Source organism: Phaenicophaeus curvirostris, chromosome 10 (genome assembly GCF_032191515.1).
Source record: "Phaenicophaeus curvirostris isolate KB17595 chromosome 10, BPBGC_Pcur_1.0, whole genome shotgun sequence".
Lineage (NCBI taxonomy): Eukaryota > Metazoa > Chordata > Aves > Cuculiformes > Cuculidae > Phaenicophaeus > Phaenicophaeus curvirostris.
This window is the reverse complement of record NC_091401.1, coordinates 16,341,139-16,368,528: the sequence shown is the minus strand read 5'-3', so window position 1 is coordinate 16,368,528 and position 27,390 is coordinate 16,341,139. Positions and strand designations below refer to the sequence as shown.

The window sequence follows — 27,390 nt, the reverse complement described above, 5'->3', positions numbered from 1 at the left end:
ACACAGGCCCAGGCGCTGCGTACTTACATATGTGTTTGTGTGTTTGAAGCCAAACATGGCTTTGTTTTCCTTAGCAGCAGCTGTTTTCAGAGCAAAATGGAAGTTAAGAGATCACTGCCTGACATCAACACATCTCAGCACCCTGTTTTGACCCCAAAGCAGTTGAGCCCAATGCTGCCAAAAGCAGGAAAAGACAAAGGTGCCAGGTCCACTTGGCCCATGTGCCCTGCTTTGGGACACCTACACACGTGCACTTGCTTTTTAAGTCCACATTAGTGGTTACCAGGCCTCTTTTCAAAGCCTTTACTCCAACATGTGCACGTTTTGCATTCTTTAGCAATAAAACAAAAGACAAAAGCAATGAAGCCATGAAGCAGCTTCACTTTGATACTGAAAATGCCAGCAAATGAGTTTTCCAAGACTCATTTTGGAATTTTAGAAAGCAAGTGTCCTTTTTCAGGCCTGGGCAACATAGAATCATAGAATCATAGAATAGTTTGGGTTGGAAGGGATCTTAAAGCCCATCTACTTCCAACCTGCCTGCCATGGGCAGGGACACCTCCCACTGGATCAGGCTGCCCAAGGCCCCATCCAGACTGGGCTTGAACACCTCCAGGGATGGAGCAGCCACAGCTTCCCTAGGCAACCCCTGCCAGTGCTTCACAAAACTCATAATGAAGAAATTCTTCCTTATGTCTAGTCTAACTCTGCCCCTCTCCAGTTTACACCCATTGGCCCTCGTCCTATCACTACAAGCTTTTGTAAACAGTGCCTCCCCAGCTTTCCTGCAGCCCTTTCAGGTGCTGGAAGGTTGCTATCTCCTCAAAGCATTCTCTGCTCTAGGCTGAACAACCCCAATTCTCTCAGCCCGTTCTCTTATGGGAGGTGCTCCACCCCTTTCATCATCCTTGTAGCCCTCCTCTGGCCCCATTCCAACAGCTCCACATTCTTCTTATATTGAGGATTCCAGAATTGGACACAACACTCCAGATGAGGTCCTACAAGGGAGGAGTAGAGGGGTAGAATCCCCTCCCTCGACCTGAGGGAGTGATCTCCATCAGTCACATGCAATGAGACAGAAGCTGGTTCCAGAATGTATTTCCCACTTATGTGCATATGGATAAATTTCCTCAGAAATCTTCTGTATATTCTATTACATCCCAAGGACTAATTTTAATGTTACTAAGAACTCCGCAACAGTCAAAACTCTTGCTTATTTGGAGCTTTGGAGCCAGCTCTCTGACCTGGCCTTTGAGATGGGGAAAGGCTGCAAACAGAGGTGATTTCGGAAGAAGAGACATCTGTTCAGTGCAGATCACACTGAATGCAAGACGTTATCATCTCCAAAGAATGAACGGTGTCTGGAAAAACTGCTTGAAAGTGATTCAAAGGACGGAGTTTCCAAACCGCCTTGCTTTCTAGCAATCCTCACCGAAGTGGGAGGCTAGGTGCGGCTGGGCAAGGATTCCGATATAATAACTCAATAACAACTAGATAGTCATTATTAAGCAGGTATTCTTTATTAGCAGCGCTGGATGCATGGGGGAATCAATCCTCCAAAACCACGCATACCAAGCAAGAAACTGTGCGTCTTTTACAGTACAGATCTATGCATTTTTCATCACCCCACCTCCAAAAAAGGTATTCTTTCCTTTCCAAAGAAGAGTCCTTAACATATCTCCACACCATGTTTATATGCGCAGACAGCCGGTAGTTGGTCTGAGGACCCCCTCCTGAGGCCCAAGATGAAGACTAGAAGTAAGGGGGGGTGCAAGCCCAAATTTTGGGAAAAACACTCCTTTTCCACTGGTGTGGTAGTGTGGATTTCAGGCTTCCTTATCTTATCTTGCAGGATGCCTGTTCCTTTCACAGCTGGCCCACCTTTAGATAAACATCCTTCCCGACACATATCACTATGGGATAAACAAACTCAGATAGCTGGTATAGATCAAGACACAAATTCAAACATTTGCCATTCATTGGTCCCTCTTTAGGAAAGAAAACATTTTTCAAGACACACTGTGAGACACACTAACTTAAAATTTGCCACTTATCAAAAGAAAACATGCTGTCAGAGGGGCATTCTGTCTAATTTTCAAAGAACACCAATTACTGAGATGGACCCTAACTCCGCTTTAGCTTCACTACAAACAACTGGGTGGAAGTGTGGATCTGCTGGAGGGTAGGGTGGTTCTCCAAAGGGATCTGAACAGGCTGGACCACTGGGCTGAGACCAATGGCATGAGGTTTAACAAGGCCAAATGCCGGGTCCTGCACTTGGGGCACAACAACCCTATGCAGTGCTACAGACTAGGAGAAGTCTGGCTAGAAGGCTGCCTGGAGGAGCAGGACCTGGGGGTGTTGGTTGGTAGTGAATGAACATGAGCCAGCAGTGTGCCCAGGTGGCCAAGAAGGCCAATGGCATCTTGGCTTGTATCAGAAATGGCATGACCAGCAGGTCCAGGGAGGTTATTCTCCCTCTGGACTCGGCACTGGTGAGACCACTCCTTGAATACTGTGTTCAGTTCTGGGCCCCTCACCCCAAGAAGGATGTTGAGGCCCTGGAGCAAGTCCAGAGAAGAGCAACGAATCTGGTGAAGGGGCTGGAGAACAGGCCTTACGAGGAACGGCTGAGAGAGCTGGGGTTGTTTAGCCTGGAGGAGGCTGAGGGGAGACCTCATTGCTCTCTACAACTACCTGAAAGGAGGCTGTGGAGAGGAGGGTGCTGGCCTCTTCTCCCAAGTGACAGGGGACAGGACAAGAGGGAATGGCCTCAAGCTCCACCAGGGGAGGTTCAGGCTGGACATTGGAAAAAAATTTTTCACAGAAAGGGTCATTGGGCCCTGGAACAGGCTGCCCAGGGGGATGGTTGATTCACCTTCTCTGGAGGTGTTTAAGGCACGGGTGGACGAGGTGCTGAGGGGCATGGTTTAGTTTTTGTTAGGAATGGTTGGACTCGATGATCCAGTGGGTCTTTCCCAGCCTGCTAACTCTATGATTCTAAGATTCTCTGACCCACTTCTCGCATTAGTGACCGCCCCTCACACCACGGACTACCCCACCCCCTCACGCCACTTCCGGGGCGGCCCGGCTCGGGGGGCGGCGCTGTGATGGCGGCGCCGGGGCGCGGGCGGCGCCGGGGGTGCTGCGCGGCTCCGGCCTCAGGAGCCATGGCGGGGAGGCGCGGCGGGGCCCTGCCCTGAGGAGGAGGCGGAGGAAGAGGAGGAGAAGAAGGACGCGGCACTGCCGAGGCGGCCCCGCCGCGGGGGCCGCCGCCCGCGCCGCCGGGGATGCTGCGGTGGGTCCGGCAGCAGCTGGTAGGTGGCGGCCGGGGGCCCGCGGGTTTGGGGGGGGGCACCGCTGGGCTTCGCTGCGATCTTCGTGGCCACGTAAAAAAAAAACCAAAACACCAAAACAATAATCTCATTTTTAAGACGCGTGGGTTTGGGGAGTTTCGCATGGGGGTCGGGTTTTGTGTCTTTTCTTGAGACGCCGTTGCGCCTTCCCCTACCTGTGCCCCTCAGGAGCTCCCCGAGCCCCTTTGCAGGGAGGAGTCGTGGTGCCTTCTCCTTGGACAGGGATTTGCCGGCCTTTCTTCCTCCTTCACGTTGCCAAATCTCCCACGGCTTTCTCACCGGACGGGTTCGTTCGTTCCCCGATCCCGAGGGATTTGCAGCCGGTGCCGCTGCCTGCGTGCTCGAGCTTTCGAAGTGACGAGGAATGGGAAGAAAACATCTGTGAAAGGCTTTCCGCGGAGGGTTGGTGGGGTGGAAACAGCGTGAAAAAGGCTGCAGTTGGGGGTGTCTTCCTCCAATAGGCGCTACCTGCTGCGCTGGGGCTGCCAGCTCGGTGGGGCTGTAGCAGGGGAGTGCGTGGAGTTGGGTTTGGTTTGGAACTGTTAGCCGGCCTCCTGCCGCCTCCAGCGTTATTTCCCTTTCGTTTTCTGAGAAGGAGATATTCCTTCTAAACGGTGTATTTACGAACTTGACTTTTCCGTTTATTTGAGTTACCTTGCATCACAGATGTTGCCTGTGTTAGTAGTGGAACTTAGGCTTTTATATTTTAGTAATTAAAGCACCTGTCTCACTGATGGTTTGTTTAATTTGTTATATTGCTTTTTACAAAAGAAAATAATTTTTTGTGATTTTTTTTCTCCTTTTTTTTCCCTTACATCGTTTCCCGTGGCCCATAGATTTTCCCAGATTTGTGCTTGAAGCACAGAGCTTGTGGTGATGGTCTTAATGCCAGTTTGACAGTGCTCACTAGTTTGATCTGACATCAAGAGTAACTGACCTGGAAATGAATTGCTGTGTCTGAGCTCTGACTGCAGTCTTCTGTTCTGTTAAGTTGCACACATTTTTTAGAATAAAGCCTGTTTGGTGTAACATAGCTATTATTTTCTTCCTCTTGAAGGCGGCCTGAGGTTTTTAAAGAAACGTGTTTTCTATAGAGTTTAGAATAGGACTGTCAGTGTTAGGAATTAGTGTATCAAGCATAGAATCATAGAATAACCAGGTTGGAAGAGACCCACCGGATCATCGAGTCCAACCATTCCCATCAGTCACTAAACCATGCCCTCGTCCTAGCACCTCGTCCACCCGTGCCTTAAATACCTCCAGGGAAGATGAATCAACCACCTCCGTGGGCAGCCTCTGCCAGTGCCCAAGGACCCTTTCTGTGAAAAAATTTTCCTAATGTCCAGCCTAAATCTCCCCTTTCTCCCTGTGCGCATGCTGACCACCTTCCCAGAAATGTTTGCCCTTATAGGAAGTAAAAGCTTAATGTAATAAGATAATAAACCTAGCACTAAGTTTTCGTTTCCGAAAGAGAACTGTATGATGGCAAAATGATGGTTTATAACTTGCAGTAGTTTTGACAGGAAAGAATTAGTGTAGCGAAACAGGATAATAAAAAGTCAAGATGCTTGAACAGACATTTAAAATTGTATTAAGGAAAAAAAAATTGCAAAGATACGTTTTGCGTCTTCTTTTCTAAAAATCTCACTTTTGATATTAATGGCTTGGTTGTTTCACAGCTCATGAAGATGAAAAATGCCTAAGATAAGTATTATGCTGGATGTTTCTTCCAAGGGACACCCAAGCAACTTCTCCCTGTGTATTCCTTGGTTTAACATTGTTGATCCTACAGGATGTTTGTTACTCCAGATGTCCGTGATGTTTAGGTTCTGAAAGATGTCAAGAGGCCGAGAACCTGGGGATTTATGCTCAGAAAATGAGAGCAAGTGAGAGGAGTGTAGTGGCAGAAATATTTTAATCAAAGGGTGGGAAAATCTGATTTATTTCTGATAGGAAGTGAGAAGAATGTGTGGGTTTGGATGCTTTTAGAGCATGTATTTGTACCTGTACTTGATGTGGCAACAGGTTTTGAAAAAAAGTGTTCTCTTCCATACAGGAGGGTTTGAACCAGTCAAGTACGTGGGAGTGATTTAAGTGGGATGTTGCACAAAAGGAAAATGTTAGTGTGCAGAAACGTTTGAAAGTAGTGAGGAACTGAGGAAAGGGGGTGGGACTGGTACTTTGCTGAAGGTGCTTTTAGGTAGGTTATTAACTACTCTCTGCATGAAGCCAATGAATGTTTTGCAATTTGTGTTTGTTGAAGAGGACAATATTTCATATACTAATTAATGAGGTTGTCTTGAAGTTGCTGCTCAGTCTTCAGAGCCTATGTGGGACTCTCCTACAGATTGTCAGTTTATGGTGGTATCTTGGCCTTTGATCTGTTTTGTTTGTTCAAAAACAGTTAACACCACCCTACACAAACAGCTTGTGAATTTTTCTTCATCCCCTACTGTTCCACACTAAATAAACTGCATAGTAAGACATTAACAACGTGCAACTTCCTAGTTAAGAATATTATGTGATATGCTTTGTATTATATATTAGATGTAAAGTATAGTATATATTGTGCTATATAATATATATTATAATATCACTATCTACTTAATAGTTGGAAGTATAGTAATTAAAAAAATGTAGAGACAAATGGAAGTTACAATTCTTTGCTTTAAGTAAAATGCCCTAATGTGTTTCAAAGACAAGCTTCGAGCAGGAAAGGCTCTTGAATTCCAACTCTGTTACTTTGAGATCTCAGAAAGATATTAGCCATGTGGATTTGCTAAGGGTTGCATAACACCACAGCCACAGCTAACTCTGCTTGAGAGAAGCAACCGGATAAACAGCAGCTTATAGGAAGCATTATTAATATTCAGGAATAGTACAGTAAATTTAATTTGCATTCCCAAATATGATGAATTGGACTACATACCTAATCTGTATATGATGGAACACTATTATGGCTCCTCTTGTCAAGTTTGTGCAGTATCAACTCAAAACAAGAGTACAAAGTGGCATTTGTAATGCTCAGTGACATTCTGTACCGCTTCTAGTTTGGTAGATCGTGACAGTGTTTGGACTGTACGGATGTCCCAGTGATGTACATTGAGTGCGGGAGCTCTCACAGTGGTATTGACAGAAGGTAATGACAGCTTCAGTTGTCTGGCAAGGAGGTCTCCAGAAGGCTTGATAGAATGCCGTTGTACGTATGGTCTTAGCTGCGTTATTTTGAACTGTTAGTTTCCTGTCAAGTGAAGAAGGGTTACTGGATTTCCCTTCTAGTTTGTGCCTTTTGATCTGTTTTCTAACAGTGCAATGATGTTGAAAAGATACCATGGAGAAAACTTAGCTTCCTGGTCCCTCTTTCAAGCATGACAGTGCAAGAGAAGTGGAATTATGCTGTATTTGGCAGGGGGTGTCTTCTTGCAATATAAGAACATGAATGCTGTTGTACACTGACCACAACTTTTACACTAGGCAGAGCAAGGTATTCGGGCAAATACAGCTTTGATATTTATCTGGAAGTCAAAGGCAAAATGTAAAGATTAATTCCTTTGAGTTGGTGTCTTTTAACTGGAAGATGTAGTTACCTGAGCAGTTTATTTATAGGGAGATCCAGATTGGGAAGGATGTTAGAAGTTAATCTAGTCCTCAAGTTCTCCATAGTCTACATTGAGAATGCACAGGGAATGTTTTTGACTGTTACATGTTGGTTGTCCCTGTCACACCCAGTGCCTCCCTCCCTGGACAGTATCTGTAGGAGTGGTCTTGTTCATCATTTGGATGCATTTTACTGAAAGGTTTTGTATAATAAGGGAACTGTCCTCAAATAGATTAGCACTAGAGGACTTTGTGTTCGGCGTGTTCTTCCCTTTCCTTCCAGGCGTTGGTATCTGTTACAGTGTTCGGAGAGGACAGATGGTGTTCCATGGTAGCTTGCAGTTATGGGCATTCTGAACAAGGTGGACAGCATTTGATCTTAGTGTTTGTACTCATGTATGTATTATTTTCACTTAAACATTTTGTAGAATCGAACCAATGCACTTAGCTGTTTGGGTTTTTTCCCTCAGAGTTCCCTGTGTTTTTTTGGATGATGAAAGTACTTTGAACTAACCCAGTGACTGAGAATCCTAGCTTCTGAAATCACGTTGCTTTTCTGAAGTACAATTTACTCCTCCCTTCTTTCTTGTCTTTGAAGCCTGTTCCTATTTGTGGCTGAAATTAATTGGGTGTTTGTTATTGCATACTAGAAAAATAAGCGCATATTTGCTCAAAAGGGTTCCCCTGTTTCACGCTGCCTAGCTGATAACTTCTGTATTGCCACCAAAGGATCAGTGATAGGTGTGTTAAAACAGCCCAAAGGTTGCACTGATTTGGTCAGAGCCGTTTGAGAACTGGGGCTTAATGACTCCCCTCATATAACTTCACACAGGAGAAAATGTGGCCCTGTATTTTGTTGGGGATATTCTGTGATCTGCTGGACTAGTCCTCCAATTGTGTTTGGGTCTTTTAACCTTATTTTCTTCTTCTATTCTGTGACTGCTGAAGGCTAATGCATTTGCAGCACAGTGTGTTCCAAAGCGTGCAGAACCTGGCCCTGTGTTCAGCCACCTGTCCATTCCAAACGGAGACATCCGTTGTCTCTTGTGTGTAATTTTTAAATCTTTATCTCATAAAAATTAAACTCCAAATTTAAAAAAATACCTGTCAAAACCTAATCAAACAAGTCTTGACGCTGTTTTTTTCGAATGGGAAGATCAGGGTTGTCTGATGTGCTGCCTTGCTGTGAGACTTGAATGTTTGAGCTGTATCTTGTCTCATCCCCTTTCTTTTTATTTTTCCTTCCCTAGTCATGAGCCTTTTAAGCAGGAAATTTTTATTGTGCCCAACTTACACTTGTCACACAATAATATGACCATTTAATTGACTGTATGGTATTCTTGGGCCAATGGGGTCCTGTTCCCTTAATAGCTACTGTCTGTTTACATTTTATGTGACTGAGGAAACAAAGTATTATTTTGTTGACAAAGAGCAAAAGCCTTTGGTCAGTAGGGATCAGGGGATGATCAGGGTGGGTGGCTCTTTGTTTATGGCTAAAAGATTGTCTCTGAACTCACATCAGAAGGTGAAATTCATAAGCTTAGGCAAGTAAATATGTGCTGAATTTAATAACATTCAACATATGTTTTGGATGTTATTGGTATTCATTGTTCTATTTTTGGGTGGGCTGGCGAAAACTTCTGTTTGCTTTCTTCCAGAGTGGAAAGAGGACTTAGGAAAATACGTTCAGATTATTAGGAAAGATTATTCCTATTACTTAGGAATATACGTTCAGATTACTTAGGAAAATATGTTCAGATTTCTTGAAAAGCATCATGACTTGTACCTTTCACTAGTGACTTGCCATCTGTTTTTCTTCATGGTATGCTGGTATCCTCAGTAGTTATGACTGGTTTTGTAACTGTTTCACTATGAAAAAGGTATCAACATTATACTTCTAAAAAATCTCTTGATTTTTAGCACAAAATCTGCTTGTAGGCCAACAGATAAGAACTGTAGCAAAATAAATCTGTCAAAGCGCCTCTGTAGACACAAGGTCATATCTTTCAGCAAAACACAGGTGACATAGTTGCAGCTAGCTTTTTTTACAAACCTCTTTTAGACTGCTGTTGGAAAAACCCACTTAGCAATAGTACAGACCATGGCAGGAAAGACGGAAAGTAGGACTGACAGCTACACTGTGATTTAAAACCAAAACCCTGCAATTCCTTGGCCTCTCACATGCTGTGACTTAAAAGGATTTTTTTTTCTTGTTTACTTTGAGCAAAAATAAGCATGGGAAAGGAGAACTTTGCTGTAAATTGGAGGGAGAGAGACTAATGTAGACAAAAGGCAAGCTGTTTGTTTTCATTCTGAAATATTTTACCAGAGAAAAAAGTTTTATATTGTTTGTACCAAAAAGCATATCCTGTTATATGTTGTTACATTTTATGACTCCTTTACTATGCCCTTTGCGTGTCTTTGTGCTAATTTAATGGGTGGCTGTGCTAATTTTTGCAGGTATTTACCTGGGTGGAAAAAAGAACTGCAACAAAATAAGAAGGAAGTTTAAGATTTAGCAAGCTTTTAAGGATAAACTGGTTTGTAAACATAACTGAAAGGAGGACATTAAGCTGATACTTAAGTCATAAATCATGTTTGAAATGGAATTAAAGTGATGATCAATGAATCGAGTAGACTCAAACTGTAATGCTAATTTTTACTGAGCATGCATGTAAAAAAAAAGTTTTTTTCAAGCTGAAGGAAAATGTGAATTAGACTTGCATGCAGGAGCTGATCACTATTAAGTAGCTATTGCCTTCTAGAACCAATCTAAATATTGAAAATACTCTTTTTCAATGGAAAAGTGATACAATACAGTTAGCCCAGGACAGGAGTCATTTATGCTTGTGCAAAATTGTTTTAAAAGTGGTACTTCAAAGCAGTGGGTAAACACCATTTCATAGTACATGTAGTATGCAAGTACATGAAGGAATGTTTTGTTCTTCTCTGTTTGTTCTGTCATGGACTTGATGAATGTAATTTATGCATGTGGTGAAATTGCTAGTACAAAATTGGAATTTGAATGTCTAATTTAATATTGAAAATCAAAGAAATATATTTCTGCTATAAAATGACAAACAAATTCAGGGTCTGTGCAGAAAGGATACAGTTAGATTTTTGGTTTCGTTTGGGTTTGCGATACTGTGGTTATTACAGGTATGTGAGGTTATTTGTGTGTTGAATGTTTCATTTACTGTACTGGTTCTGTATTTCTTAATGTGACTTTGTTTAGTAACTGCTATTTCTATATGATTGATCATTGCGGAGTTGTAGCACTCTCCATCTTCAAAGTACTTGATATATATTAAGCAGCATTCTTGAAAGTGACTATTGATTTTTGAAATCTCCATTCTTATTTTATAAAATATGATGCCCTATAGTGACCTCCTGCTGGATGTCTAAAGTTGCTCTTCAGCTTTGAATACCTTGCCTCGTCTCTGTGTGTAGAAGTCTAAGAGGGAGATGATACTGTAGGTAACTCATTGCTGGAGCCTGCAGAGGAAAACTGTTAGTTCTGAAATTAAAACTGTGCAGTTGGAACTTCTTGGTCCAGAGTTTGGCTGACAAAATTACATGGATGTATACAAATGTTTCTTATGCTTAACAATATCACTGCTAAAGAGATGGAAGTATCACTGGATTTGTTAATTATTGATAATTTTCATAATCTATATGTCACAGCCTGAAAGGGAGCATCCTAAAAAAAAGCGGTGAATGAGGAATGTATTATAGGCATTTGGAAAAGAATTCTAATAATCTGTAGAAGAAATGTGAAACTTTGAATTCTGTTGAAGACAGTCACAGAAAGGTAGCTCTTGTAAAGCTTTAAGTGTGCTTTATCATATGATGTCCGAAATGGATTATGCTCTGTAAACACTGTGGTTTGGGTTGTAGGGGGAGGGTAAGAAAGCCAGTTTCTTAATTGATGCAAAGGTGGGGTATTTTAAAATTAAGCAGTGTACCTAAATCCCTGTTAACATTCTTCACTAAGAGAAACCAGACGTGTTGTAACAGTCTTTGAGAGCGTTTAGTTAGAAAGCCTAATTTGCCAGCTCAGCTCATTTTTCCTTTCTGATTTTATTGATGTTACAAGACCAGTATGTTTGGCATTAGTCACCTGGATCGAGAGACTGGCCCAGGGAAGTACGCTGGCTGTGAATAATGCCAGTTTAGCTTGATTGTTATTTTTGCTGATATATAAGGAGAAGTTAAATGGCGTTTTAAATTTTAAGTAGGATTTTTTTTCTAAGTTACTATTACGGGATTTTGACAAATTAAAGTAAAATAAGAAGAACTTGAGCTGTATGTAACTAGGACTTTGTTCCAAGCACCAGTATGACTTTTCTAAGGACGATACTACACATTTTTTATAACTTTATGAAAGATAGGATTATTGCTTCGTGAATTCTTGGGCCTTGTTTCCTAGAGCATTTGTTTTCACAGGATAATGTTGTGTGGTTATACGTCTTTTAGGAGGCTACAACATGATTCGTTATCAGATATTTTACTATTACTGTAGTAAGCAGGAAGAGGAAGCTGCATGTGTAGTGCATTTTTAGTCATGTTTTATTTTTTTACTGCAGTGATATTTAAAAGAGGTGGAACAAATCACATACCACTGTGTAAACCTAAGGGTGCTTCAGCTGATTCACTACTTCAGTTATTAGAGCAGTGTTTACGATTGCTGTGAGAGGCTGTTTCCTCCTTCATGCTAACCTTTGATATGACGAATTCAGTTTGACTACTGTCCAGTTATATGACTGAAAAAAATATTAGTCAAGTGTTTTGAGTGCGAATTTACACAGACTTCTGAAAAAAATGCATGGAGCATGAATAGTTGATCTTGTCTGACAAAAGGAAAAGTATCCCATGTATATACAGAAAAAATCCAAAGCAAGAAAATCCATTTCCTCAAAACACCTTTAATCCAAATATATCTTGGCCACAGTGTAATCACAGGCTTGGGGGCCATTTGCCAAGAAATGTGTTTTTCTGTTTCTGCAGCCGCAGTCATTCAGCCACCTCCCTAGGAAAAGGCTACCTGAGACAGATTTTTCCTTTTTTTATTGGTTTTGTTATCTAGCGGCCGGTGTCCGAAGGGCTTTTGGGGGAACTACTACTTTGCCTAGCAGTGTCAATGTGGTTTTTGAAAGAAGGAAGAGGCTCCAACTGAGACTTCCTTCTTTCAAACCCCTTTCACTGAAAAGTGGCCACAGACCTTAAGTTACTTTAGCAAAAATAATTTTCCTTATTTTTTCCATGTAAAAGCTGTGGGCCATGAATAAGAATCAATGGGAGATCATGTTAAAGTATACTAACTGTATGCAAATCATAAGCAAAAATTGCCTGTCAGGTGATTTGTAATTGTCAGTGCATGTATTGCAAAGCTTGAAATAGGGACTGGTTTGTTGTGCTGGTCTTATGTCACTAATCCTGGCTGAAAGATCTGCAGATTTTGCTGTCTCACTTAACAGCACTGAAGAGTGTGTGGGGAGGGCGTATGTGCGTGCTGCCATGAGTTAAGTGGTATTGAAGAAATAAGAGTCTGCAGTAAATAGGGCACGTTATATCAACAAGTTGACGGAGAAGCATGTTTTTCCTCTTTGTTTACACTGGCAGGTGTTGAGAACAGTCTCCTTTGCACAGTTCTTTCTTCATTGTTCTTCCCTTCCTTTGCTTACTTTGCATGATTCTCCAGTTGCCTAAGCAGTTGCTCATGCTAATAATGCTTTCTCAGCAGCAATATAAAACTCTTCTTCCTCCCTGTACCCTTTTGTTACACCACAAAGCTGTTAGAATGACCCAGTTGTTTTAGGGAACAGGTACATTAGCAACAACAAAAAGACCCACCAAAACAAACAAACGGAAACAGAAGGAAAGAAAACAGAACGAAAAAAACAACCCCAGACCTCTGAGGGTTTGGTTGGTTCAGCTTTCCAGTCCGCTTTACTGCACGTGCGGTTCTAGTACAGTAGTGGAGATGGAGACAAAATGTGGGAAGGGGTTATTTGGAGGAGAGGTAGCTGTTGGAGCCTGTCTTTTCCATGAAAGAAATACCATAAAATCCCAGTCAAAAATTTCTCCTCAGTTCTCCAGGATATGTTTTCTGTGCTATTTTAAGGGAGCCTAATGGTTATAGAGAGGATGTTTGTCAAACTTTCAGAACACTAAGAAAATTACTGCTGAAGAGGCTTGATAAAACTGACTTTGACTTTGGTTATTCTCCCCAAAAGTTATGTTGGTTTGTGCTTTGTAAATCAGCTTGGCTCAAACATCTGTGCATTGTGCATTAATGGCATTCTTTTAGACTGTTTTCAAAACCTAACACATCAAGTTTGTCTGGGTTGAAAATTTCTACTGGATAGGTGTATATTGGAGATGAAATTATGAGAGCTGTATTCTGGGGTAGATAATGCCTGGTTTATGTTGATAACATCAGCTGAATGGCTGAACTTTAGCCAATAAATCTGGATTTAGTTTGCAGCTAAAACAAAAAAAAATTATTTTTTTTTCTTTTTAGTCACTTCACCTTATGGTGGAATTTTATTTTATTTACACCTGATTCATGTGTTACACCTGATTAAGAAGCCGTAAATATCAATTTTTGTGATAAACTCTGCCTTAATCTTTATGAAGTCTATGATCTATGCACTTACGTAGAAATCACTTCACTGGATAACAGCAGGAAAACTAAATTTTATTGAAGATGTTTTGCAAGTCCCAAATCTTTTTGCAAGTCCCAAAATTTAATTTAGAGAATCTCTGCTCATGTAGTTTGACTGTAGAAATCCTTTGACAAGGGCATGTTACTGTAGTTTTGCAGCTGATGAATCAAATGATAATGACATTAGAAAGAGAAAAAACTGTATAATAAGTGAATTTAGGATACTGTTTGCTTTTTGCACCCTTACTGTCTTCCATATCAATACAATGCAAAATCCCTTTGTAGGGCAGAAATTGGGACTGCAAATCTGTTTAGTGTCAGGAACAGGCTCTGACCAGCTACATAGCTATAGAAAAGTTAAAGGCATTTGTGTTCTTGTACAATTAAATTCAATGTCTATGCAGAATTCTCCTTGAAGAGGAATTTAATTAAAATTTCTCAGGAAGATCTGCCTGGTTGCAGTCTCATCAGCTAGTTAACATGATGACAGAGTCATTGACTAATTTCAAATGTTATAGACATGAAACTTAGGAAATCTGAGTTCTGTTGCCTGCTCTTGACAGTTATTTCATGCTGTGACTAGTCAGGTCACTGAGGTTGTCAAGGCTGTGTCCTTTTCCAGCCATAGATAGCTGTGACAACAGAAGAGTTTCTTGTCCCCAGCTCTCCTTGATTGTGCATTGCCATCTCCATAGATCTGATGACTACACAGCTTCTGCACTTTCTGTGTGACAGATCTTAACAAAACAGGGTTAAATGTATATAGACTGCAATTTTAACCGATTTTAGCTTTGCAGATGCAGCTGTAGACTCGTATGGCCTGAGATTCTGATTTGGAAAGTATTTTCCTCGCTTTTAATCCATTGAGTCTACTTCAGTGGAGGTATTCTCTGATGGAAGTGCTCATGCAGTTTGGTTTGACTTGTATTGAGGTCTTTATTCTTCTTAATAAAAATGTCGTTAAACTCACCAACTTCCACATGTTCAGATAGTGGCCTCAGAGGAGCGTGTAAAGACATTAGAAAAGATTCAGTGATACCCTAGTCACTCTGCAATTTTTCATTTATTTTTTTAATAACTTTCAGCAAGTAGCGTGGAGAGGAGCATTTATCACTGTCGGAAGACTGCCACTTGCTTTCTTTGCTTTTTTGGGGTTTTTTTTTTGCTATGCTTTACATCTGTTTGGTTTCAAGTGGAATTTTTACAGGCTGTAGAATATGACTTTTTAAAGTGAGGTTGTCTGGCATTTTGTGAATGCCAGACATTTTCTGAGATAAGAAGGAGCTGTGCACCTAGTCTTACTAATTAAGCACATTTTTTTTTCTTGCTTGCAAAACACTTTTATTGTGCATCTTCTGGATTGATTTAGAAATAACGCGTACAAGCATTGTTTTCATTTTAATATCATGTCAGTGTTCAACAGGTACATATTTTTCACCTTACTTTCATGCTTGTATTGCTTTTCTTAAAGCTGCAAAAAGTTCCTTTCTTTTTGCTTTTGGCATCCTATATATATTTTTTTCCAGCCCTTTCCCCTATCTACTTTTTTGTCTGACTGCTCCACTGTTATCTTTAAACAAGCTTTCAGTGGAGCATGTGACTAGAGCAGCCTTCCACTGCTTGTCATCCAACGTTTATTCTCCTTGAAGTATCTTTGAAAAATGTCCCTTCCTTCTTTCTTCTAGACTGCTTTCTTCCTGAAGCACGGTGTTTCTGTAGTAATGATGCCAAATACAAAAATTTGTCTGAGGATTTCGTAATTATTCTTTTTCTTTAAAATGACAGCATCCTGCATGTGGATGTGCTTTGTGCCCTGTGTTAGAACTCTAGATTAAAGGAAACTCTTGGTTGTTTATACAAGCCTTTTTTTATGTAGCTCATTGTGCTGGCCCTTCATTGCCCTCCACAGTTAACTGGTAATGAAGTATATTCTGTTGGAGTTCTGTGAAGTGTCAGTTTTTATTTGACACAACTCCAGGTCTGAGCCTGGTTTCACAAGTGGAACAATACAATTGCAAAGGTGGTTTCCTCACCTCCAGTAATGGAATTGGTAATGCCCTTTCTGCCTGTTTCATCAGTTGTCCTTACACTTGGCATCAAAGAACAAGGAGACTTTGTGTATGCAGCACAAAGTCAGTTTGAAGATTAGGAATGTATGATGACCATGCTGAATTGATTCCTTGTCAAACAACAGCTCCAAATTTAATTTCACTAGTTTGTTCCATGTCTTAAAGCTTTTTGTTTCTTATTTTAGTAATTTTCTCGGCCTATTATCTAGTTGTTACTGTTTTACTGTCTTATTTGTTGTGTTTTGCCATCACCTGGTTCTCCTCGATGGAACTTTAGAACTAGGAAGGGTTGTCATGAGTCATGTAGCCCCAGGACAGGCTCAATTAAAGATAGATTTGAATGACCTAGATATAAGCCCTTGTGTTACAGAGACGTTGCAATCTTGCCATGTGGCTTATTTTGAGTTTTAATTATTCCTTTCCATAAGAAATGAAATTTTGTTTGGTTTTTGCAGTTTCCAAAGTAAGTTTTCCTAGCTGCAACTTAAGTCTGTTTCTGTTCTTCTTTGCCCTTCCGATTTACCCTTTTTCTTGGTGGATCAGTCTTTTATATATTGGAAGATGTGCTGGTACATCCCGAGTTTCCTCTCTTCTAGACTAAATGACCCTAATTTGTTTGCTCTTTGCTTTTTAGATTGTTCAGCCTTGTGTTGTGTGTCATGTTATCAGGATCTCTTGTGGCTCATGTTCCACTCCTCTGGATGCCATCCAGTTGGTTCACAGTGCTTCAGCTCTGGTTCCTGCTTCTCCTCCAGCCTCCTTAATACTGAAGGCCTTTTTCTCAATGGAGAGACATTACTGACTTGCATTCAGCCTGTGATCAGCTGTACCCTCTGATCTTTTTCTGTGGAACTCCTATGTGAGCTTTCATTCCCTTTTGCAGTTAGTTAATTGCATCTGACTGCTGTATCTTTCAGTCCTTGATGTGTCTGATTGGTCAAGATGATTTTGAATTTTTATTTGTCATTCAGTGTTCTTACAGTCCTCAGTTGGAGTCATCTGCAAATTTAATGCCTGTGTTAAATTTAACACCTTCCCCTACCTGAGGCAGTTGCTGAAAATACTGAACATTAGGCTGCAAACAGGGCTTTGATTAGAAGAGACCTCACTCACATCTTTTGTCTTGTCAGGAAACTATTGATGAATTTTTCTGAGTATCCCTTTTCCACTTGTGGTGAGTTTGCTTTCAGTGTTGCTACCACTCTTGTATGAATTGGTGATGATGGCAGGAAATCTTAAGAGTTGAATTTGAGGTTAGATAAAATGTTTGTTCTTTGAGATAGAACGTGTTTTAAAAAACTGTTGTCTGGTCAGATGTGTATGATTTTTGGTTTTAAGCTGGCAAGAATCTTTTCGATACCAGTTACCACAGCATACTGGTATGATTTGTTTGGTTTGACCTTTTACTTTTCTTGTAATCCATTTTATTAGGGTTATAATGAGCATGGCTGTCAGGTTTTGTACTTCATATATGTTTTCATCTCAGTGTGTTTCTTCTTTTTTAAATTTCAGGGGGCTTCAAGTTTGCAGAATAGCAAGTATTCTCTATCCTTTTTGAGACTTAGGATTTTTTCTTTCATTTTCCAGAATGAGTATGCAACCCCAAAATTGAGTTGTTTTTTTTTTTTCTCCCCAATTTTTGAAAATTATCTGGACCCAGCAGGCTTTAATTTACATGTTGATTTTCTTCCCCATTCAAAAGCTGCTATTCTAAAACTCCTGCTTAATATCTGGATATATTTTTTTATTAGCACAAGGGTAACAATTTTACAAAGCTGTAAAAATAATCTCAAAATAAAAGAGCAGTCTTTCTTGATCATCTTTTATTTTGTGTCTTAGGGGTTTGACCCACCGCATCAAAGCGATACAAGAACTATTTACATAGCAAATCGTTTTCCCCAGCATGGCCACTATGTTCCTCAGAAGTTTGCAGACAACCGAATCATATCATCCAAGGTAAGGAAAACCACTCTGTGTGTTACTTAAGTTGGGTAGCAAATGTGCTTGCGTATTATATCTGATGGTGCATATACAATATTAAAAATTAAAGAAGCTTTAAACTTTTTTGGAGGAAAAAAATGAGGTTGCTTCCTATGTAGTTTTTCTCCTGCTCTCATCCCTGTTTCCTCAGAATCTAAGTACAGAACAATTAAGCATGCTAGTCAGAATTTTGGAAGAAAAGTAGGTTTTAAACCAATGTTACCCATGTCCACATGTGGTGCAGAGAGCCACTTAAAAGGAAGGGTGAAACTGGTTGTGAAGATTTATAAAATAGCCAAATTGTAAGCTAGTATTCTGCATAAAATAAATTTGCAACAGACTGCAATTGCAGATTCCCTCCTGGTGTGACCTTGGATTGGAATCAGTAGAACTGATGGTGGGGATGTGTCATGTTGCTGTAGTGCAGAAGAGAAAGTGACAGCTGCAAGAATTAATTTCTTCTCTGCTACCCAGGATGCAAGTGGTCAAATAACTCCAGCTGCTCCTATCCCAGTTGGCAGGAGAACGTTTAAAACTTTGACTGTAAACGCAATGCAGTTGTTACTCCTGCTTGTCTGCTAGCTGTACTTAAAAAAACCCAACCCAACCTATAAAAGAGTTGGATACAACAGTCCTGTGTGGGAGTAGAGTGAGACCAGAAGAAGGTTTGGGGGAGGGAGGGTGGAAAATGAAAAGATGTAGCTTAAGAGAGTTTAAGATTAGTGGAACTAAATTTCACTGAAAGGTTGTTCAGTATATCATAACTGGTTTTCTCTCTTTCCGTTTTTTCCCTTCAGTATACAGTGTGGAATTTTGTTCCAAAAAACTTATTTGAGCAGTTCAGAAGAGTAGCCAACTTTTATTTTCTGATTATATTTTTGGTTCAGGTAAGTTGAATAATACTCAGAAATTGCAATTTGTGTTGTAAATTCTGCCACTGATTTTCTGTTCTGTGAATTTAACTGCTCCACTTACATCTTGCTTATGTCACACTATTGTCACACAGTTCTAAGACCCTCAAATTCAATTTGTTCAGCTGAAATGAACACAAAAATTTACAGATAAGATTTACAGTTAGTTTTAAAGACACGAGTTAATGTTGCTGATACAATATAGATCAGAAATATTATTGTGGCTTTTGTAGCTGAGTACATTTTTTCTGATTAAAAACATCCACAATTATATTAGAAATATGACAGTCTGTAAATGTTCTGCGCTCTTTGCACTTGAATTCTGTTGAACTATTGCAAACTTTATGAATGAAGGATAAGCGAGAGGAAAGTTGTAATGAGAGAGAAGAAGTTTTGAAAGGCTGATTAATATCTGAGACAGACAAGATTTTGGGGTACACCAACTTTTCTTTCATTACAAAATAGAATTCCTTGAACATGTACAGCCCTCCACAGTAATCAACCAACATTTACAGCATGCACGTGAAAAATATGGTGCCTCAGTTGACAAAAAAAAAGGAATGATGAAGAGGTTATAAGGTTTGTCTGTGATTGTGCAAGGTGTCAGTAGCAGAACCAGTTCTGCAATTTTTACTCTATTGCCTCCTATGTCCCTTGCTCTCGTTCTTTTGCATTTAGAGAGAATGAACTTCTTAAGAGGCTGAAAATTCCCGTGTTGGGAGTTACTATAGTCATATAGTTCTAAGTTAGTATAATGGAATGTGTTGCCAATCCCATTTTCTTAGTTAGGAATACTGGCTTTATCATTCCTGTTAAGATGTTTCATGCTGTTCAACGTATTGTAGCATGAGGAAGATAGGAGCATGCTGGAGATGGAATATAGGTTTTAGAGTAACCACAGGTGCTGTTGCATTTTTAAAGCCTTTTCTTTCTCTTTAATGCAAATTTACCTCTGTAGCTCAATTTTGAGTCACATTCCTTTCAGACAGTTAAACTTCAGTAGCATCTAAATGTCATGTCCATGAATAAATTCAGATCTAAAGGCAAAAATTATATTTAATGTATCATTGTGTTCTTTCAGTTTGTGACTTAAGTGGATGCCCTGAATTTGTGTGGGAAATGTCTTCTCTGTCCATACTCTCAAAAACCAAACAGGGTAAAAGCTGCAGTCATTTGGAAGTTCATTTTTCAGAATGGAATTCTGCTTTTGTTCAAATCCCATTTGGAAGTGAATTAATATCTAAAAATTTTTGGTTTTGTAAGGCAAAGGTGCATCACCTTTGATCGCCATGGTATCTTCTCTGTCACGAATCTCATGTGACCAAGATGCAATGTCTGTCATTACCACCTTATTCCACTGGGTATGATAGAGCTGGTGCAAGCTCTCATGATGGGATTTAAACATGTGGCACAATCCAGTACACATTGTTCACCTCACCTTCTGCATGCCAGAAACATGGTAACTGATTGCATTTGGGTTACATGAGGCTCCACACCAGTGGTGTGATGGATGCATCTCCAGCTGTGTAGCAGGCAAGGGGCCATGGTGTTCTGGTGAAAGAGACAAAAGGAGCAGGCTGCCCTGATGATTTCACTACCACAAAACCTGCTCCTCTTCCACATATGAGCCTCTCTTGAGAAAGAAGGAGAGAGTGTGATGGTTAACCCTATGCTTCCAGAAATCAGATGCTTTTGGCATGGATTTTGTTGTACATATTGCCAAGCTGAGATTGCAGTGCTACAGTTGAAGAACAGACAATATTGGTGACTGGATCTGATTTTTGTTGTGTTCTATAAATTGTTTGTGTTCAGTGGGGAAAAAAAAAGCCTAGAGCATGCATGTATTGTAAGGTGGCATAATCTGTTTTCTTTGTGAGGTTCTTGGCTCTCAACAGAGTAAACTTCATTTATGATTTTTTCTTCTTCTTCAATTGTTCCCAAAGCAATGCCATAAGTCTCAGGTAAAGTGGATCAAATTGGTGTCCGTGGTTTTGAATAGTTCTCGTGTGTATTTTCTTTACAGCACTTGACCATGTTGTTTTTTTCCTGCAGCAAAGGAGAACCACTAACATCCCCCCACATAGAGAATTTTAGTGTATACACTGCACTTTTGGCATGCCAGTAATCGTAGCACAAGCTTTAAGAACTGCATGTTAACTTGGGGAAATCAGCAAGCATCAGTCTAAGAAAGTTTTCTCTAATACCCGAGTAGTTGGAAATTACTGTATTTAACTTAATTTTCACTTCTAAAGTGGGTGTTGTTTTAGTCTATATTACTGTTAAGCAGTAGATTCTGTGGCGTATTGAAACAGCTTCACAAAATTATTTCCTTCCTTTGTAATATATTTTTTAATTCATCTTTGTAGGGTGAAAACATATTTTACTTTTACCAGGGATTCTTAAAATTGTCACATGCATTAAAAATGTCATGAAGTCTGTTCTGTGCTCTTGAGCTTCTGTTTGCATCATTACTGACATGTATTACGTGAGGAGCTGAGTTTTGCTCCAGAAATACTACAGAAAGTGCAGAAGAAATGCTCACAGGTTTTGAAAATAACTGTCATCTTGCTTCATTGTGGGTTTTTTTGAAAGTACACTGTAAAAGTAAGTTTGGGGCTAATTTTCATGTTTTCTTCTCTTTTAGCTCATGATAGATACCCCTACCAGTCCTATTACCAGTGGATTGCCATTATTCTTTGTCATAACTGTGACAGCCATAAAACAGGTAAAGTGGAAAAATGTTGTAGCATGAAGTCTTTCTATTTTAAAATTACTTAACAAAATCTGACCAATATAATGTTTAGATTCTAAAAATAAATAAAACAGTATCTTTTTTAGGAAGGATTTTGTATTTAATGTTTTTTATTGGATTCATGAACTTGAGCAGTTTGGTTGGCTGTCAGGAGCTCAGTGACTCACTGCAGTGCCCTTAAATGGACAGTGAATGACTGTCAGACAGCATTTTTATCTAAACATTACATGTCACTTGCTATAAGACCTCTTCTGAAAGTTCCTCATATATCCCTTCGGCGTACCTCGCTGTGTATTAAAAGCAATCTTCCCACATGACACATTGAGAAAGGAGCTTGGGTAGATGAAGCAATGGTGCAATCCGTGTTTGTCAGTAGTTAAAAAGCAAATCTTGCCCTGAGGAGTATATTTTGTGGCGTAAAATACATATTTAAGGTAATACTGTACTAGGTAAAAAGTCCAGTTTTGAAAGCTTCTGGTTTTGTTTTCTTTTTCTTTGGTTACATAAAACATTTTGGAGTGCTTTATAACACTTGAAATGCGAAAAATCTGAATGAGTTTAATAGAAATCTTGTACTACATCGCACTAAGACCTAGAGCCTCTGGAAGGAGATTGTTTAAAAAAACAAAAGGGGAAAAAAAAAAGGGGAAGGAAAAGAAAGTATTCTGTTTTCTCTAAACCCTTAAAGCAAGAGGAGAAGGAAATAAGCACATAAATAAAGAGGTGATGTGGCTAGAAACTATAATTTCTTCAGGGAGGTAATTTTCGGGAACTATCCTCTTCAAAGGGTTTGACAGTGCTGTCTGGGGAAAAGATGCAGCCATAGCAACTGAAAAGTGAGCAGAAGACTGTTACAGAGCTACAACTGGAATTTCAATTTGCCTTCTGTGACAGCAAGACCCAAAGCCACCCTGAAGTAAGGCAAAAAATAGCTCCAGGTTTCAAGTGGTTAGAAAGGTGTTTGAGGAGAGGGGATCTTAATGCTGGAGTAATATTTGAACCAGCATTTCGTCTTGTACAATTTTTATATGTAGAGTGCTCTAATCCTATTTGATTGCAGTTATTATAATTACTCCCCCAAAAATCACTTGTTCAAGAGCTATAGTCATAAGGAGGCAGTGGAAAATATTCCTTAAAGCTGTGTGAACTGAAAGATGTTGTGCAACCTAGAAATATTAGGTATTTTTTTTCCAGAAAGAAGCTGGGCTTGTACAAGTCTAAAACAGTCCAGAATAATCTATTGCCACCTTGTTTCCAGATGTCCAATCTGATATACTGGAAATTTAAGTATCTTACCATCAATTGCAAAGAATAGAGATTCTGGCATTCCTTCTGGAAGTTTCAAATCATTCATCACTTGCCAAGCAACAAGAGTTTTTCTAATTGTCTCAATATCTTTGTAAAGACTATTGGAACCACCTAAACTGATGTAATGGGCTCTCTTATTTATCCTACCTGCTGCAAAGTAGGCAAACAATATTCACAAGCTGTTATCTTGTAAAGACATTTCGGTGTGCTATTGCCAATAAGCTGCCCTTGGACAAGGAAGAATGATAAATCTTTTGGAATGCAGAGGGGAAAGTACCCAGCGTGATCTAAAAACCAGCTCCCGTTTTCTTTCAAACCAGAAGTGGAATAGGAACCAGATTTTAGGGGAAAAAAATCCCTTTTGAAAGCTGTGGGGCACTTTTTTTATCATGTTAAATGTTAAGCTATAACTTCATAATCTCTCAAAAGAGGAAGGGGAAATATAGAAGCATTAACCGTATGTGGGTTTGAGAAAAACTCTATCCTGCTTCCAGAAGGCCATTTAATGTGGCACCTCTAGCAAAGCTCAAAACTCAGCCGTATTGTAATCTCAGGCAAGAAAATGGAACTTTTTCTTAGAAATGTAATTGCACCTAGGTCAAGGAAAGGACATACAAGACTGCAAAGTGATGCAACTCATGCTGTGTCATTTTGTCTGTCTTGTTAGCCAGAGCACTTTCTTCTTTATGCCTGTGAAGAAGTGTATGCTGTCCTCAGAGAGGTCCAAAATTAGAAAATAAAATAAATAAACCAAAAAGTTAAAAAACTCAAGCCAAAATATAAGAAAAGAAAGGTATTTCCTAAGGAATTTTAGGGAACTTAGTTCCTAAGTATTTAGCAAAGAGGCTGATTGGACACAGATGTTTACATGACTGCCAGGTAAATTGGAAATAACTATTTTGCAGATTTTACTTAAATGTCAACTTAAACTGAGAATGAAGAACTTGGTAACATAATATGTTTTAATTTTGTATGTTGGTACAGTCATTTAAGCAGAAAGTAAGAATATAAATGAATTGAGGTATTTTAGTCTTTAGTTTCTGTTCATGCAATTAAGCAACTTTCCCTGTATTCCCATTACACCTTTCTTTTTAACAATATTTTTGCTGTATTTACAAGTGAGGATAAGGAGCTCAAAAATGCCGCAGTAGGTAAATTTGGAGGGAATTTAAACTCACCACAGTAAGTTGGCCCTTAAGAATTCCCTGGTGTGAGGTGTTACCCTTCTGTTATAGGCAGTAGATGTCAGATGGAGAAAGCGCTGAAATCTGTACTTTCTAAAGAAGGTAAATTTCACTTCTTTGCCAAATGCCCATATTGCTCAGCTGCTCAGGATTGCGAGACAAATGCCCCAAGGTTACTGGATGTTAGTTAAATCCTTGTTTCATTCTGTCAGTCACCTTTAACAAGGAGCTGTAGGTACTGACTTCTGATGCTTTTTCATACAGATGAGGAAGGGCTCTTCAAGAGTCTTAGGAATTTAGAGTTTTTTAGATTTTTCCCAGTACCTCTCTGTGGCTGCTATTTCAACAGTTAATAATTATTTTTTTTTTAAGGAGTTAGCATATAAAGCTTCCCTGTTTTCTCTCTTTCATTTTTTTAAACCTATGTAGAGCAACTAGGCTTACTTATTTGTGCTAGTAACAGTGGAGGTGCATGAAGCTAGAACTGCAAAAGTATACTTTTAACATGCTAAATTCATCTTGTAACTTTCTTCCGATCTCCAGTCAACTACAGAATTCTCCAAACTGCATCTGCACTTGTACTGTTTGTGTTAATGACATTCATAGATATTGTTCGTAGCATTCTAGAGTGAATTGGGGTGATGCTTGCTGTTCCAGGGGCCACCTTCTGTCTGCAAACATCCAAGGAAGAAATTTTCACTCTTTCACATTTTTTTTTATACCTACAGAAAAGTGTTTTAGAAAATGTCTCTTACTGCAAATCAGTTGTAGGAGTCTTGCCAGGATGTAAGAGGCAGTTGAATTTCTTGAATAGAATGAGCCATTCCATGTGCTTGCTTATGAGGCTTTCCAAACTGCACCTAGATTTGGGGATCAGAGATCATGCAACGTTAGATAAGCAACATACAATTCACTCTTACGAATGTTAAAACGTGTGTATGCACGGGATAAGGGGTGCTTAAAGAGGTGCTGGGTATCAGGTAAAGGAAAACTGCGTAATTTGTCTATTAAAAACCCAGTTGCAGCAAACTGTTGAATAAGGGCTTATGAGGAACTAAAACCTTCTCAGTCATTTTCTCTTGCTTTACAGAGCTGCTGTGTGAACAGCGTGTCATACAAAATTAAACAGTCTTAAGGTTTCATGCATGGCAGTAACTATGAGAAGTGCTATATGGTATGACATGTATCAGAAATGGCGTGACCAGCAGCTCCAGGGAGGTTATTCTCCCTTTGGACTTGGCACTGGTGAGACCACTCCTTGAATACTGTGTTCAGTTCTGGGCCTCTCACCCCAAGAAGGATGTTGAGGCTCTGGAGCGAGTCCAGAGAAGAGCAACGAATCTGGTGAAGGGGCTGGAGAACAGGCCTTATGAGGAACGGCTGAGAGAGCGGGGGTTGTTTAGCCTGGAGAAGAGGAGGCTGAAGGGAGACATTGCTCTCTACAACTACCTGAAAGGAGGCTGTGGAGAGGAGGGAGCTGGCCTCTTCTCCCAGGTGACAGGGGACAGGACAAGAGGGAATGGCCTCAAGCTCCACCAGGGGAGGTTTAGGCTGGACATTAGGAAAACATTTTTCACAGAAAGGGTCATTGGGCCCTGGAACAGGATGCCCAGGGAGGTGGTTGAGTCACCTTCCCTGGAGGTGTTTAAGGCACAGGTGGACGAGGTGCTAAAGGGCATGGTTTAGTGTTTGATAGGAATGGTTGGACTCGATGATCCGGTGGGTCTCTTTCAACCTGGTTATTCCATGATTCTAAGATTCTATGGCATGAGGAAGTAATCTCAGGCCATTACCTCTCTTAAAAACAAAAAAAAAGAGTCCCTAAGAGAGACAGGGAGTGACTGTTCCCAGTTTTGTTGTATATTAGTCCATATAGATAAAGGATTTAGTAGGTGCTGCTTTTTCTTGACTGCAGAAAATGTTACTGCCTGTTTGTTTTAATGCAAAATGGCACTGCTAAGTTTCTTCACCACTCTTGCTGCTTTATTAACCTTTACTTATTTGTATGAAGTGAGTGAAAATTAAGAGGTTTGCCAGGTTCTTAGGTAACAGCTGTAGTAGAAGCTCAAGATAAGTTAGTAACTGTATTCAGCCAATGCAGCAAGTAATTGGAAGCATGTTTGGTTAGAAGTGTTATGCTTATATTTTTTTTTCCTTGAAAAATAAATTCGTATGTTTTCTACAGGGTTATGAAGACTGGCTACGACATAAGGCAGACAATGAAGTAAACGGTGCTCCGGTTTATGTTGTTCGAAGTGGTGGCCTTGTGAAAACTAGATCTAAAAACATTCGGGTATGTGCCCAAGAACAAATTGAAAATTGTGTTTCTATTGCATAGCTGAAGCTCTTGTTTTATTGCTAATCATTGTGGCCTCTTTCATTCGGCAGCAGTGCTGAAATTAATTCTTTTCTTTTAAAACTCTATTTTTACACTTGTCATTTGTGTTCATTTCTTTAGGTGGGGGACATTGTCAGGGTAGCCAAAGATGAGACTTTCCCTGTTGATCTGGTGCTCCTGTCATCTGATCGAGTCGATGGTTCATGCCATGTTACTACTGCAAGTTTGGATGGAGAGACCAATCTTAAGGTCTGGGTTACTGCTATTAGATAGAGTGTAGTTAATTTATGATGCCATTTTTATATCAGGCTGTTGAAACATGTGCCCCTCACCCCTGCCTGGTAGTCTTGTACTATTAACATAATGGACACTGTTTTACAGACACATGTTGCAGTCCCAGAAACGGCAGTGTTGCAGTCTGTTACCAACCTGGACAAACTTGTAGCTGTTATAGAATGTCAGCAGCCAGAAGCAGATCTATACAGGTAACACTTGATTAGTAAATATTTTGAAATTAAATCAAAATGAAGTGTTTAATATTAGTAATGGAAAGTAGTAGTTTTCAAAATTTAAGTGTATCGCAGCAGGTATTCTTAAGTAGGCTTTGAGATCTTTAAGAAATACGAAATATTTTAAAACTATGATACTTAAACAGCTGTTCAAATATTTGTGTTCTAGTTCAGTTTGTAAAGAACATCAAGTTAAGGCACAATTCCTGTAGAAGTTTGTCTCTTTTTGTATAATAGCTAGGGTCATGCTAAATTTGCAAGTGTCAGATTTTAAAAACAAGAGTATATAGGCTTTATTGAATTAAAAATTAGTATTTCCAAATGGATAATATGCTGACTTATGTTGGTTGAGGAATTATTTCTTACTGAAACATCAAGAAATAACAATCTGGTTTAACTAAGTAACAGATATAATCTTTTGTGATTTTATTAATGAAACCTAATAAGCATTCTCAAATGACTGTTCCTTCAAAGGGTAAGCGTTTATATTGTTAAAGCTCTCTTGTAAAATTATTGCCAGTGGTGCCATCTTGTTTTAGTTTGATTATTAATAAAAGTTGATTATTTTGTACTTCAGAATCTCTAATGAGTTTTGAGTAAATATGTAGCATTTTTTCTTAATGTAGATCTCTCTAACCTATGGCCCTCTTTCACAGATTCGTTGGAAGAATAACTATAAGTCAACAAACTGAAGAAATTGTACGGTAAGTAAAGTTATA

At 39.7% G+C, this 27,390-nt stretch overlaps 1 protein-coding gene across 13 annotated transcripts in view; it reads left to right on the top strand.

The window, feature by feature from the left end:
* Window positions 1-3,100: 3,100 nt before the first annotated feature.
* The window catches only part of ATP11B (ATPase phospholipid transporting 11B (putative)), a 68,087-nt gene continuing 43,797 nt past the window's right edge, over window positions 3,101-27,390 (top strand). For all 13 annotated transcript variants that reach the window (XR_011338086.1, XR_011338085.1, XM_069864788.1 and 10 more), the window contains exons 1-8: window positions 3,101-3,317; window positions 17,529-17,645; window positions 18,467-18,556; window positions 21,225-21,305; window positions 26,010-26,117; window positions 26,283-26,411; window positions 26,544-26,647; window positions 27,328-27,375. Coding sequence is in view for 11 of the 13 variants with exons in the window: in XM_069864788.1 (XP_069720889.1) it covers window positions 3,291-3,317; window positions 17,529-17,645; window positions 18,467-18,556; window positions 21,225-21,305; window positions 26,010-26,117; window positions 26,283-26,411; window positions 26,544-26,647; window positions 27,328-27,375 (704 nt within the window). In the remaining 2 variants the exon portion in view is untranslated. The remainder of the gene's footprint in view (window positions 3,318-17,528; window positions 17,646-18,466; window positions 18,557-21,224; window positions 21,306-26,009; window positions 26,118-26,282; window positions 26,412-26,543; window positions 26,648-27,327; window positions 27,376-27,390) is intronic.